Consider the following 12511-nt stretch of genomic DNA (forward strand, 5'->3'; position numbering starts at 1 on the left):
ATACAATTAGTAGCAAAAAACTTAAAATGTATAAGTTGTGGGGCACCTAGGGGACTCAGTTGGTTGAGCAGCTGACTCTTGATTTTGCCTCTGGTCATGATCTTAGGGTCCTAGGAACAAGCCCCACTCGGGCTCTTCCCTTAGCGGGGAGTCTGCTTGAGATTCTTTCTCTTCCTCTGCTCTCCCCTACTGTACACATGCTCCCTCTCCTTCTCTCAAAATAATAAATAAATCCCTTTTTTAAAAAAGGTTTTATTTATTTATTTGAGAGAGAGAGAGAGAAACAGAAATGAACTGAGGGAGAACCAGAAGCAGGCTCCCCACTGAGCAGGAAGCCTGATGTGGAGGCTCAATCCCAAGACTCTGGGATCATCACCTGAGGTGAAAGCAGACACTTAAGCAACTGAGCCACTCAGGCGCCCCCAAAATAAATACATCTTTAAAAAAAGAGAGGAAGAAGGCACAGCTCATCTAATAAAGGAGGTGCATGTGTAGGAGAAGTAACACAGTGGTTCACAAGACAATGCTAAAAGTCAAATCCTTCTCAGGCAGTCCTATTTACCTTAAATTAGATAGCACACAGAAGTAACTAGTTAATGATAACTGCCTGAAATAATTAGTATTTTATTTTAATTCATAATAGCATTACACAGTACCATCTATGGGACTCAGTTAATCCAGATAACAATACCCGTAAGTTTAAAGTCCAGACAAAATGAGGGCAAGAGAAGCACAGCAGGAAAAGTGTCCCAAACTAAGAAAAAGGACAGATTCTCTTTTTAGTTATTTACAATGTGGGGTGACTATGAGCCGAGTCATCTCCATAGTAAAGGCAAGTTGGGTTCCAACTTGGAAAATATGAGGATAAGAGTAATGACCAGAAGGGGTAACCAAGAAAAGGTGTCTCTTAAAATTAGTACCACAAACTGAAGCTGATGTGCATATTCAAATCTATCTAAAAAAATCCCTCATCTCTCAGCAGAGGAGTGAGGCCACCAAAGTTTCATCTGACCATAATTTGTTAAGAGCTTATTATGCGGTAAATAACGTGTTAAGGGCTCTGTGTGCCCCAGTGAATTTAAAGATACAGTCTCCAGGCAGCTAGGCAGCTGAGAATAGTGGAAAGAACAGAGTCAGATAATCTGAATTCAAATCCTCATACTGCCACTTACTCACAGTAAGATCTAGGACAAATAGTAAGGGTTTTTTTTTTTGGGTAAATCAGTGATGATAATAAATCTCTCCCTACTTCATAGGATTATTGTCAGAAACAAATAATATACTGATTATGAAAGAGCTAAACTAACATTAGTCACTCTTAGTCATTTTAATCCGATTTCATTTCTGTAAAAATGTTGGAAGGTGGGGGCCGGTATGATTCATGGGCCCAAACACCTCCAAGGATAGATCAGGCTATTTGCCTGGCTTCCGAATTCATTTATCAAAATCTCAGTGGAAGATGATGACATTTAACAGAAATAAAGATACGTTTGACGTAAGTTCATCTTGCCCTTCTACGGAGAGTTATCTACATTAACTTAAATAGTACCTCACATAATTGGAGAGCAATAGCCAATGTACAATTAGTCCAGCACAGCCAGGTGAAAGTGCCTGCTCCAATTAATATGAACTTGGATTAAGTTCTCAAATTGACAATTTTGACAACTGACATTTCTCAAATTAACAATTTGACAACTGACAAAAAAATTGCCCTGAAAATACAGGTTATCACTTGTTAATAACCTTCATATTTCTCTTCCTGTATATTTGGTCTGAAACCACAATTTAAAGTTGAGAAGTGAAACTTTTATAAATTTTGAAAGCAAAAGCAGAATAAGAAATCTAAGTCAATCTGCAATCTATCCCATTTGTCTTTACCAAGAACACTGGAAATGATGGTTAAAGTAAAAATGCTGAACCTAAGTAATAAAAACAACAAAAACATTAAAATGTATTATAAGCCTAACATGAAGGCTATATCCACAAGTTAATTCTGGAACTATAATTTGTACAGCTGCAGCAGTGATGACACTGTTTCATGTCTATCTTCACCAAGATGAAAATATTTTAAAGACTTCTATAGTTTTCACATTTCTATGAAGGTAGAAAAGAGTTTTTAAATAATTTGCCTCCAGTCATGGCCCAGAGCTTCATATCTATAACTAGAGCCATATTTCTTTTTTAAGGCAGTCATAAAATAAGCCTACTTCTGCAGAGTAAGAAATACTAAATAAAGATTTAACTGGGGGTGCCTGGGTGGCTCAGTCAGGTAAGTGTCTGTCTTTAGCTCAGGCCCCACATTGGGCTCATTGCTCAGCAGGGAGCCTGCTTCTCCCTCTCCCTCCTGTTCCCCGGCTTCTACTTTCTGACAAATAAATAAATAAAATATTTAAAGAAGAAAAAGATTTAACTAGATGATTTATAAAATAGTAAACATCCATAATAGTACACTTCATCCTAATAACACACTTTATTTCACAGTAACCTTACACAATATTTAACATAACATCTAATTAAACAGCTTTTAATAAGATATCCACTAGCTTAATAAAACATGTAATTTTAAATAAGATTTTTGAAGCACAGTCCTTATTTTTTGCAGTTAACCCATTTTTGCAAGTTATTCACCCTCTCTCACCCTAACATGAAAACCCAATAATCTCTTATGCCAGACTACCATGGCACAGAAACGACAGTATATTCAAACAAATGGTATTAATATCAAAAAAGAGAGAAAATAGGTAATGTTTTGATATCAAATGTCAGAGAGAAAATAAACAGCACATGCATCTATATTCTATCACCTTCATATTTGGGGCCATTAGGCATGCCTACTTTTAGAGTTCAAAGATTAGAGAATACTGGTCGAGACACAGTAAAAGCAGCTACAAATTTGTTTACAAAATCATGCTTTTAAAAGATAACAGAGGATGGGGCACCTGGGTGGCTCAGTCATTAAGCGTCTGCTCTTGGCTCAGGTCATGATCCCAAGGTCCTGGGATCGAGCCCTGCATCAGGCTCTCTGCTCAGTGGGAAGCCTGCTTCTCCCTCTCCCACTTTCCCTGCTTGTGTTCCTTCTCTCACTGTGTCTCTCTCTGTCAAATAAATAAAATCTTAAAAAAACAAAACAAAACAGAGGAATGGGTAACACATCTAACAGATGAACCTCATCTAATTAAAATCATAATGACCCGTACTTTTGCACCCGCCAATAAGATGGGATAATGTCAATGATCATGTCTTAGTTCTAATTCCTGACCCTAAGCTTACAATTTAACTGCAGTGATAGGGTCAGGTGATTCAGTAAGAAAGATATTTAAGACTTCTTCTGATTACATAGATATCCACATAGCTAAGTCCCTCATTTGCTTTAAGTTTTCACTCAAATCTAACCTCAATGAGGCATACCCTGACAACCCTCAACCTTCCCCATCACACCCTGGCAATCCCTTAATCTGTTCAACTTTTCCTTCTTTCCATATCTGTAATCACCTTCTAACATATACACAGCTTATCTACTATGTTTATCGTCTCTCTCTCCCGCTACTAGAATGTAAGTTCCATGAGAACACGAATCTTTGTCTACTTTGTTCACCTATGTTTCTCAAGGCCCCAGGACAGTGTCTGGCACATAAAAGGTCCTCTCTAAATACTGGTTGAATGTTAAATACCCCTTTCCACCCTGTCATCACCCTGCTCCATCCCAGTTCCCCATACATCAATGTGCCTCATCCTAACCACACTTGTAGGGAAACAACTGGGGCTGGAAATCAATGGAGGCTCTACTTTAGAGGAAGAGGGAGAGAAAAAAGGAGTGAAGGTAGAAAAAAGGGAGGGAAATAATCTTTAAAAGTATTTCCTATCTAAGTCCCTAACAATTCCATCTTAAGTTTTTGCCTTTAATCTTTCTCAATTTTCAATTCCTCCCAAATCCTTTGTCTTGATTTCATTCCCTGTGGAATTCCTTCTCTAAATTGAGCTACACTCCTGGCTATTTGAATAATAAAACAATCCCGAAGAATAATAACTGAAAAGCTGTAATCAGTCTCAATGGAAGGAAAAAAACAGTGGGAAAAACTTCTGTGTGTCTCATTGCTTCTTCCTTTCATAGCTACACTGCTTCAAGGTGGGGTCTACATTCCCTCTACTTCCTTCCATTTACCTCAACAATTTTGCTTTTTAAAAACTTATTCTATTTTTAATTCAAGGATAGCTGACAAAGTGTTACATTAGTTTCAAGTATACAACATAGCGATTCAACAATCCTATCATGATGCTTTGCTCACAGGAATACATCTGTCACCACACAACACTATTATAATACCACTGACTATATTCCCTATGCTATACCTTTCATCCCTATGACTTGTTCATTTCATAACTTGATGCCTGTACCTCCTACTTCCCTTTACCCATTCTGTCCATCTCCTGCCCATGCCCCCTCCCTGGGGCAACCACCAGTTGTTCTCTGTGCTTATGGCTCTGTTTCTGCTTTTTGGGTTTGTTTATTCATTTTTGTTTTGTTTTTTAGATTCCACATATAAGTGAAATCATATAGTATTTGTCCTTTTTTTTTTTTTAAGATTTTATTTATTTATTTATTTGGGATAGAGAGTAGAGAGAACATGAGATGGGAGAAGATCAGAGGGAGAAGCAGACTCCCTGTGGAGCTGGGAGCCTGATGCAGGACTCAATCCCAGGACTCCAGGATCATGACCTGAGCTGAAGGCAGTGGCTTAACCAACTGAGCCACCCAGGCACCCAGTATTTGTCCTTCTGTCTGATTTATTTCACTTAGCATAATACCTTCTAGGTCCATCAATGTCATCACAAGTAGTAAAATTTCATTCTTTTTTTGACTAATATTCCATTGTGTATACCTATACCACATCTTCGTTATCCATTGATGGACACTTGAGATGCTCCCATATCTTGGCTACACAAATAATGTTGCAATAAACACAGGGATGCATATGTTATTTTGAATTAGTGTTTTCATTTTCTTTGGGTAAATACCCAGAAATTTTTGGATCATATGGCATTTCTATTTTTGATTTTTTGAGGAACCTCCATACTGTTTTATATAGTGGCTATATCAATTTATATTCTCACCAACAGTGTGAAAGGATTCCTTTTTCTCCACATTCTCGCTGGTTATTTCTGTCTTTTTGATACCAGCCATTCTGACTGGTGTAAGGTGATACTTCATTGCACTTCTGATTTGCATTTTCCTGATGATTACAGATGTTGAATCTTTTGCTCTTAATGAACCCTTTCAACTCCTTATTTGTATGACGAATATGTTGCTCAGTCCTTCAAAACGTATTTATTGAGCACATATATCTGGTAGGCACTATGCTAGGCTAGCTGATTCAATGGTAAACACAAGATCTCTGTTCTCATGCAGTTCAAACAGAACAGGAAGACTGACAGCAACAATGATATGTGATGAATGATAAGTATTAGGGTAAGAAATTATACAGCAAAGAGATATGATTGCATTTAAAGGACACAAAAGGCCTCCCTGAAAATGTAATGTTTAAAAACAAACCCAGGGGCGCATGGGTGGCTCAGTCAGTTAAGTGGCCAACTCTTGATTTTGGCTCAAGTCATGATCTCACAGTAGTGAGACTGAGCCCCTCTTTGGGCTCCATGCTCACGGGGAGTCTATTTGAGATATTCTCTCTCCCTCTCCCTTTGCCTACCACCCCACTTGTATGCTTTCTTTCTCTCAAATAAACAAACAGGCAGATCTAAAAAAACAAACAAAAACAAAACACTTGAAGAATAGAAGATAGAGGAGAAAGAAGAGGATGAAAATTCTAATAAAAGGAAAAGTAAAAACCTGAAGGATGGAGAGTACAGAACATATAAGGAACTGAATAAAGTTCCGTATGGTTAGAACATCAGGATAGGCAGGGCATTAAAGTGTATATTATTCTAAGGTTTTATTCCATGGACATGGAGAATAAAGGAGAAATTACACAAAACTTCAGATTTATAATTTTTGAAGATCAATATATTTTCCTCATTGCAGTCAGAGCAGAAAGGAGAAAGAATGGATGCAGGAGATGACAGACATGAACTCTTAAAATCTTGATTTCTATGAAAAGAACTTCCTCATCCATCTTTGTTGCTTCTCAAACACCTTCAATATATCATTTTCTTCTGCCACCACTCTAACACTGCAGCATTTCCTCAATTCTCCTATAAACTCTCTTAGATGACCTCACCTATACTTCATAGGTATCACCCCATAAAGTGATGATAACTCCCAAACCTGTATCCTCAGTTCATCTCTCAAGGCCAGAGCTACATTTCCTACCATCTATTATACTACATACCCACTAATGCAATGCCATATGTCCAAAACCAGACACAAGATCCAGACCCACACATTTAGTATTTTCTAATTTTGTTGATGGCAGCAATATCATCACCCATGTCAGAATTTTAAATGCCACTGATTACTTGCCCCCCCATTAATTACCAGGTAATTTTGATCATCTTCTATATATGACTCAGATCTATCCCTTCCTTTTATCTTCAGTTCCAGAGCCTAAATTTAGGTTGCACGAACTCCCATTTGGATAATTCAACAACTGGTCTTTATACTTCCAGCAACTTTACCTAATCCATCCTCTACAACATGAAAGATTGTCTTCTTCAGTATTTCTTTAGTTTACAGAAAGAAGTCCACATTCCTTGACATGATGTATAAGGTCCACTACCTGGTCCTTTTCTGCCCCTAAATCGCCTGTGTTCTCTATTGATGACATCTCTGCCATCCTTGGTCAAACCAAATCTGGAGATGCAGATCCCTCAAAATTCATCATGGTTTCCCAAGATGCCAGGTGTTTGCACTCACTATTCCCATAGCCTGAAATATCTTTCCCCTTGTGTCCACCTGAAAAATCACTCTGCATTCTTTTACAATCCAGTTAATGCCCCCTCCTCTGTTTAATCCTCCCTGGTTCACATCATAGTTCTTTCTCCTCTCCTCCCTTCCCCTATTCCCAAGAAAGACAGAATTAGGTATTTCTTTGACTTTACTTCTACTATGGCGCTTCCACTATTACAAGTGTTCACATCTGTTTTCCTGACTAAATTACGTATTCCTTATTAATAGTGTACTTTCTCTTTCTTGCATCTCTATCCCATACCCTAACATCTAGTTGGTACTCAATAAATATTTCCAGAATAAATGAATCTATACAAGGGATCCTGAAACATGATTCAAATGCCTCAAGTCATTCCAGAATCGTGACTTCTGGTGTAAAGGAGAAAAAAGGAGGGTATATATAAGAGGGATTTGCCCCAGTGAACCCAGTTCATCCAGCATCCAGAAGAAACCAAGGAAATTATAAAACTACATGACAAAGATTTGAATACAAATTATACATTATTTATAATTGCAAAAAAATTTTCCTAATTGAAAGCAAATATGAACCTTAGATTCACTAAATGAGTGTTTAACAGATCCTTTAAAAATGTTTATTTGTTTGTTTGTTTTTATTTGACAGATAGAGATCACAAATAGTGGGGGGGGTAGGGGGGTGGAGGGGAAGCAGACTCCCCACTGAGCAGAGAGCCAATGTGGGGCTCAATTCCAGGACCCTGAGATCATGATCTGAGCCAAAGGCAGAGGCTCAACCCACTAAGCCACCCAGGCACCCCTAAAAATGTTATTTTTGAAGAATATTTAATGACCAGCGAAAATGCTAGCCATTCCAATTCAAGTAGGAAAAAGATATATAATGTGACCCTTATTTTATAAGAGCCATTTTTAGAAACATACTGGTTTAAAAATATTAGGGAAAAAAAGCCTGAAATAAACTACATTGAATTATTAACTGTATTAGCTCTGGGTAATTTTCTATAACTAACATCATTCAACAAATACTTATTGAGCATCTATCTCTCTGCTATTACACAGTGATGAGCAAGAGGCATCTATTCCTTCCCTCTTGTAGCTAGACATGTCATACTTGTATAATCATACTTGTATAATCTATCAGAAAAAGCATGAAAATTAGAAAAAAAAAATGCATGGGTTTGCCCACTCTGAATTTATAGCCCACAAAAGGTTAAAAAACAAACAAACAAAAAAGATTTCAAGACCTTCTCTGGAATAGAAGTTGGGAAAAATTTTGATACAAACATTTTGATAAAGACTACTTCAATGGCTTGTACTGTTAATTATAAACTGTAACATGGTACTATAATTGTCTAGATCATTTGACATGTCTAGTTCTTCTGTGGACAGAACGTAGTGAAAACACTAAATCTCCAGACTTCCTCTTCCTGTTGGCAGATTTTGAATATTAACATTAATTACAAATAAAGTTTGCTCAGCTGAAATCTAATCCTTCACCCATCTTCTACCACATTTCTTTTCTCTTTTGTTTCTTTCCCCTCTACCATTTCCTGCTCTTCTCTATTTATCTAAAAGAATTCTTATCGTTTCAACCAGGGAATAGCCTAGCCCTCCCCTACTGGAGATTCTCAGCGAAGACTGGAGCTTCAGAGGAGACCTGTGTTTTTGAAGAGCATACACATAATTCACAAAGAGTCTCAAAGCTGCAGTCCTTTTAAAGCTCCTGTTTCATAAGATACTTGCTTTTCCTGGCAAGAATAAAATCCTGCTCCAAATAGTTGCTGTAGTTGTAGTATTTATAAAGAAAAATAGGTGGTACCTGACTAGAAGAGCAACTAATTTGCCTTCATTATTTTCTACCATTAGTATTTTACTAGTTTGTATCACTGACTGAAAATACTTCTAAAGCTTCCAAAGATTTTTGGCTCATCAGAAACAGCGATAAATAGCAAAATTACTCCAACCACTCTGAGCTTCAAAACTTCAGCACTACATTCTGAATGTTACACGTTTTTAGGTATATAAAAGGAAGTAAATACAGCTGACACAATCTGTAGGATTTAGAGAAAATGGGTATTTAGCTGAAAATGGGTATGCTATGAAATAGTTTTCCACAGTTTTCCTAGAGAATTCAAATAATTAAAATTTGTACAAAAAATACATAGCAGGATATCATAATAGGCACTGCAGATAAACAAAGCATTAAGTGCTTTTGAGGACAGGAAAGATAGCAACATTTGAAGGTAGGGTTGCAGGTGATTCCAGGTAATTAGAAAAAAGGAAAACAAAAGATAAGGAACCAGGATTTTGAGGATATTTAGGAATCAGAGGCTGGCCAAGAATATATATATATATGACTGTGAGAGGGCATGAATGTGGTGAGGAAGGAGATGGGGCGGGGGGTGGGGAGGGGAAGATGATGTATGATAAATATTCAGTCACTGATCCTCCATTTAGGAGCTGTGGAAGAGAGACACAAGGCAGGGAAGTTCCAGGGTCAAAGACAAGCATTAGTTTTCCCTTTAAGGGTTGTAACCCTTTGCTTTTCCTGGCAAGAATAAAATCATTCTCCAGAGAATTGCTATAGTTATTATACTTTATTTTTATTTTTTATTTATTTATTTTTAAAAGATTTTATTCATTTATTTGTCAGAGAGAGAGAGAGTGAGAGCGAGCACAGGCAGACAGAGTGGAAGGCAGAGGCAGAGGGAGAAGCAGGCTCCCTGCGGAGCAAGGAGCCCGATGTGGGGCTCGATCCCAGGACGCTGGGATCATGACCTGAGCCGAAGGCAGCTACCCAACCAACTGAGCCACCCAGGCGTCCCTATACTTTTTTTTTAAAGTGGAAATCTTGAGACTTTTGTGGGGAAGACACTTTAAATTTTCTTATAGATGGAGAAGATAAAATATACAAGAACTGGAATTTAGACTATTTCACTAACATGAACTGAACTGATCTAATTCATAGTGAATCATAAGATGAAAATGGCTAAAAAATAGGACTAAGAAGGCAAAAGAGGAATTTCAACTTTTTCAAGAGCATTCCACAAAATGGCTAATCCATACCTAAACAATGAAGAGTTAATTACCTCTAATTCTACATAAAGAGGATTCTGTCATTATTATCCACTTTGAATTCAAAGGCATTCATAGGGCAAGAACTGGGACTTTCCTTATAGTTCACCACCCCATACCTAGAACAGTGCCTACACAGAAGATTCAAATGCCCTTTTAACGAATAAAAAGTCTATCCATCACAGTCCATTTCAGTAAAATGACACAATACTAGAGCTGTCATATACCACTCGGCATCATTATTATTAATGGAATAATAAAAGCAGAAAAGGAGGGAAAAAAAGGATGTTTTCTTTACATTTTACCATCTGTGCAATACAATAACATACTCCAGAGGAGTGGACAGTAAATTACCCATATGAAAGGAGGCCATTTCAGCTATATGCAGGAGTGTTGTTTGGAATAATGGAACATATATCATGATTAAACCCAATAAACAAACTGTTGCAAAAATCAAAGGAAATGTCCTTTAATATAGCCACATGAATTGCATTAACGCTTCTTTTAAAATAGAAAACAAAACCATAAAACAATCTGAAACAATCTTCTTTCTTTTTAATCCTTCAAGAACTCAATGGATTTACAGAATTCAGTTTGCTTCTCCATAATTTTTCTTTAATCCCAAATTAAAAGTACCTTCCCTTCCCCATTTATCTCAAATAATGCAAAAGAGCACAATTAAGAAGACAACAGCTCCTACCCCTTCTTGGTCATTGAATGTTCTAAATCCCTGAGAGAGGAACTGCTAAAGTAGGGGGGGAAAATCAACCAAATACAAATGATGAAACATCTGCCAGGAAAAGCTGAATTCTCCACAGAATAATATCCGTGCACACATCATTTTAATTGGTATTACACTGCTTACAATTAAAATTGACAGACCTGGTTTCATAATGACTTTTAAATCAAGCTCATCCACTTAAGAATTTTTTCTTTAAATGCAAATGCCTAATGTCAATATTCTTCTCATCTACTGTCTTCCATGAAGCATTTTTCCATGCTAAGACTAGCACATCCTCATGTGCAACTCTAAAAGCAGATTCGAACTTCCCTCAATGCCACAAAAAAGACATAAAAAGCCTTTATACCACACACACGCACAGTACCACCGTGGTTTGCAAAGGTGTGGTTAGTTTTGCGTGTTGGTGGCGATCAGAGCAAGCAATGAACACAGAGTGCTCTGAGCGCAGTAAAAAAGGAACCCAGGCCGCTACATCCCCAAGATGCAACAATAAAGGCATCTTCCCCACGTCTCATACTCCGCCAGAAAGTGGCCCTATTCCCGAGAGCCAGCCGACCTCAGGAAAGGAGCCCGGCTCCGGGCCCGGCCTGCCTCACCTTGTAGACGTCCCCGTAGGTGCCGCTGCCGACCCTCTGGACGAGCTCGTAGTCCTGCTGCGGGTTCCGCCTCAGGATGTCCGCGGCAGGCCGCAGCGGGGCCTCCATCTTCGCTCAGGGCCCGGCCCCCGCCGGCTCAGCCCGCGGCGCCCCGATTCCCGCTAACGAGGACGAGCGGCGCCGCTTTCCAACATGGAGCCTCTGCCCGCAGCTCCGCCTGCACGAGGGACAAGCAACCACTACAACCCCGAACGGCCCAGCCCCTTCCCTTCCGCCCCGCCGGGGGCCGCGGACAAGCGGGCCTAGGAGGGTCCCCGGCGCCCCGCAGTCGCGGCCCGGTCGCGGCCCTTCCCCCTCCTGGCCGCCCGCGAACAGCCCGGCCGGTCTCCCCGCCCGCCGGGAGCCGGGGGCCCGCTCGGTATCCGAGGGGGGCGGCCCCGCTCTTTGTTGAGCGCCGAGTCTGGGACCTACTTCCTCGCCGGCGCCCGCGTCCCGCTTTCCCGGCGCCCGCCGGCCACTCCAGGTCTCCGGGCCGCCGCCTCCCGCCGCACCGCACGTCCTCTCGCAGGCGGCGGAGGCGCGTACCGTCGCCGCCGCCGCCGCCGCCGCACCACGTCCCCCACCCGGGGCTGCGTCACCGGGTGAAACGTTCCCGGCCAGCGTGGGTCGGCGCCCAGCGGCCCGCCCGAGCGCGCCGGCCGCGGGACCAGAGTGCCGCCCTGAGGCCTGGTCGGGACACGACACCCTCCCGGCCGCCAGGCCGCCGTGCCCCCCGGCCGGGCGCGTCCTTTCGGGGCCCGGGCTGTGCTACCCGCGGAGATTACGGACGCCCGCGGGCATTCTTGAACCGACGGGCCTCCGCTAAGCCGCCCCCAGCTGCGTCAGGTAAATCTGGAGGGTGATGGGTACAGGGACAAGGGTGGGCACGAGGGCAGCCTTTCCAGTTCAACACGGAAAAGGTACGCTGAGGGCACTGGGCCAGAAGTAACCTGGCCGTGGGGCGCCAGGGAAGGAGGTGGGGGAGTGCCGGGTGAACTAAGCCGCGGCACACCCTACTGTACCTTCCTGTTTTGCAAATCATTCCCAGTGGTACCAGTTTGAGGCTTCCCTGCACACCTGCACAACCTGTCTTCTGCCGAGTTTTTTCCACGACATTTCTGCAAGCCTGAATTCCCAGAAAGTCTCAGTGGCCTTTATCCCTGTTGGGCCCCGCGCGGTGCC

General features: G+C 40.9%; 1 protein-coding gene across 4 annotated transcripts in view; it reads right to left on the reverse strand.

Annotated features, from left to right (window-relative positions):
• MAP4K5 (mitogen-activated protein kinase kinase kinase kinase 5) overlaps nt 1-11896 on the reverse strand; it is a 115269-nt gene extending 103373 nt beyond the window's left edge. For all 4 annotated transcript variants that reach the window (XM_059182051.1, XM_059182049.1, XM_059182050.1 and 1 more), the window contains exons 1-2: nt 11762-11896; nt 11291-11507 (exon numbers count right to left, since the gene is read on the reverse strand). In XM_059182051.1, the coding sequence (XP_059038034.1) occupies nt 11291-11398 (108 nt within the window). In that variant the 5' untranslated portion in view covers nt 11399-11507; nt 11762-11896. The remainder of the gene's footprint in view (nt 1-11290; nt 11508-11761) is intronic.
• Nucleotides 11897-12511: the final 615 nt, after the last annotated feature.

The sequence above is a fragment of the Mustela lutreola genome, chromosome 7 (assembly GCF_030435805.1).
Source record: "Mustela lutreola isolate mMusLut2 chromosome 7, mMusLut2.pri, whole genome shotgun sequence".
Taxonomy (NCBI): domain Eukaryota; kingdom Metazoa; phylum Chordata; class Mammalia; order Carnivora; family Mustelidae; genus Mustela; species Mustela lutreola.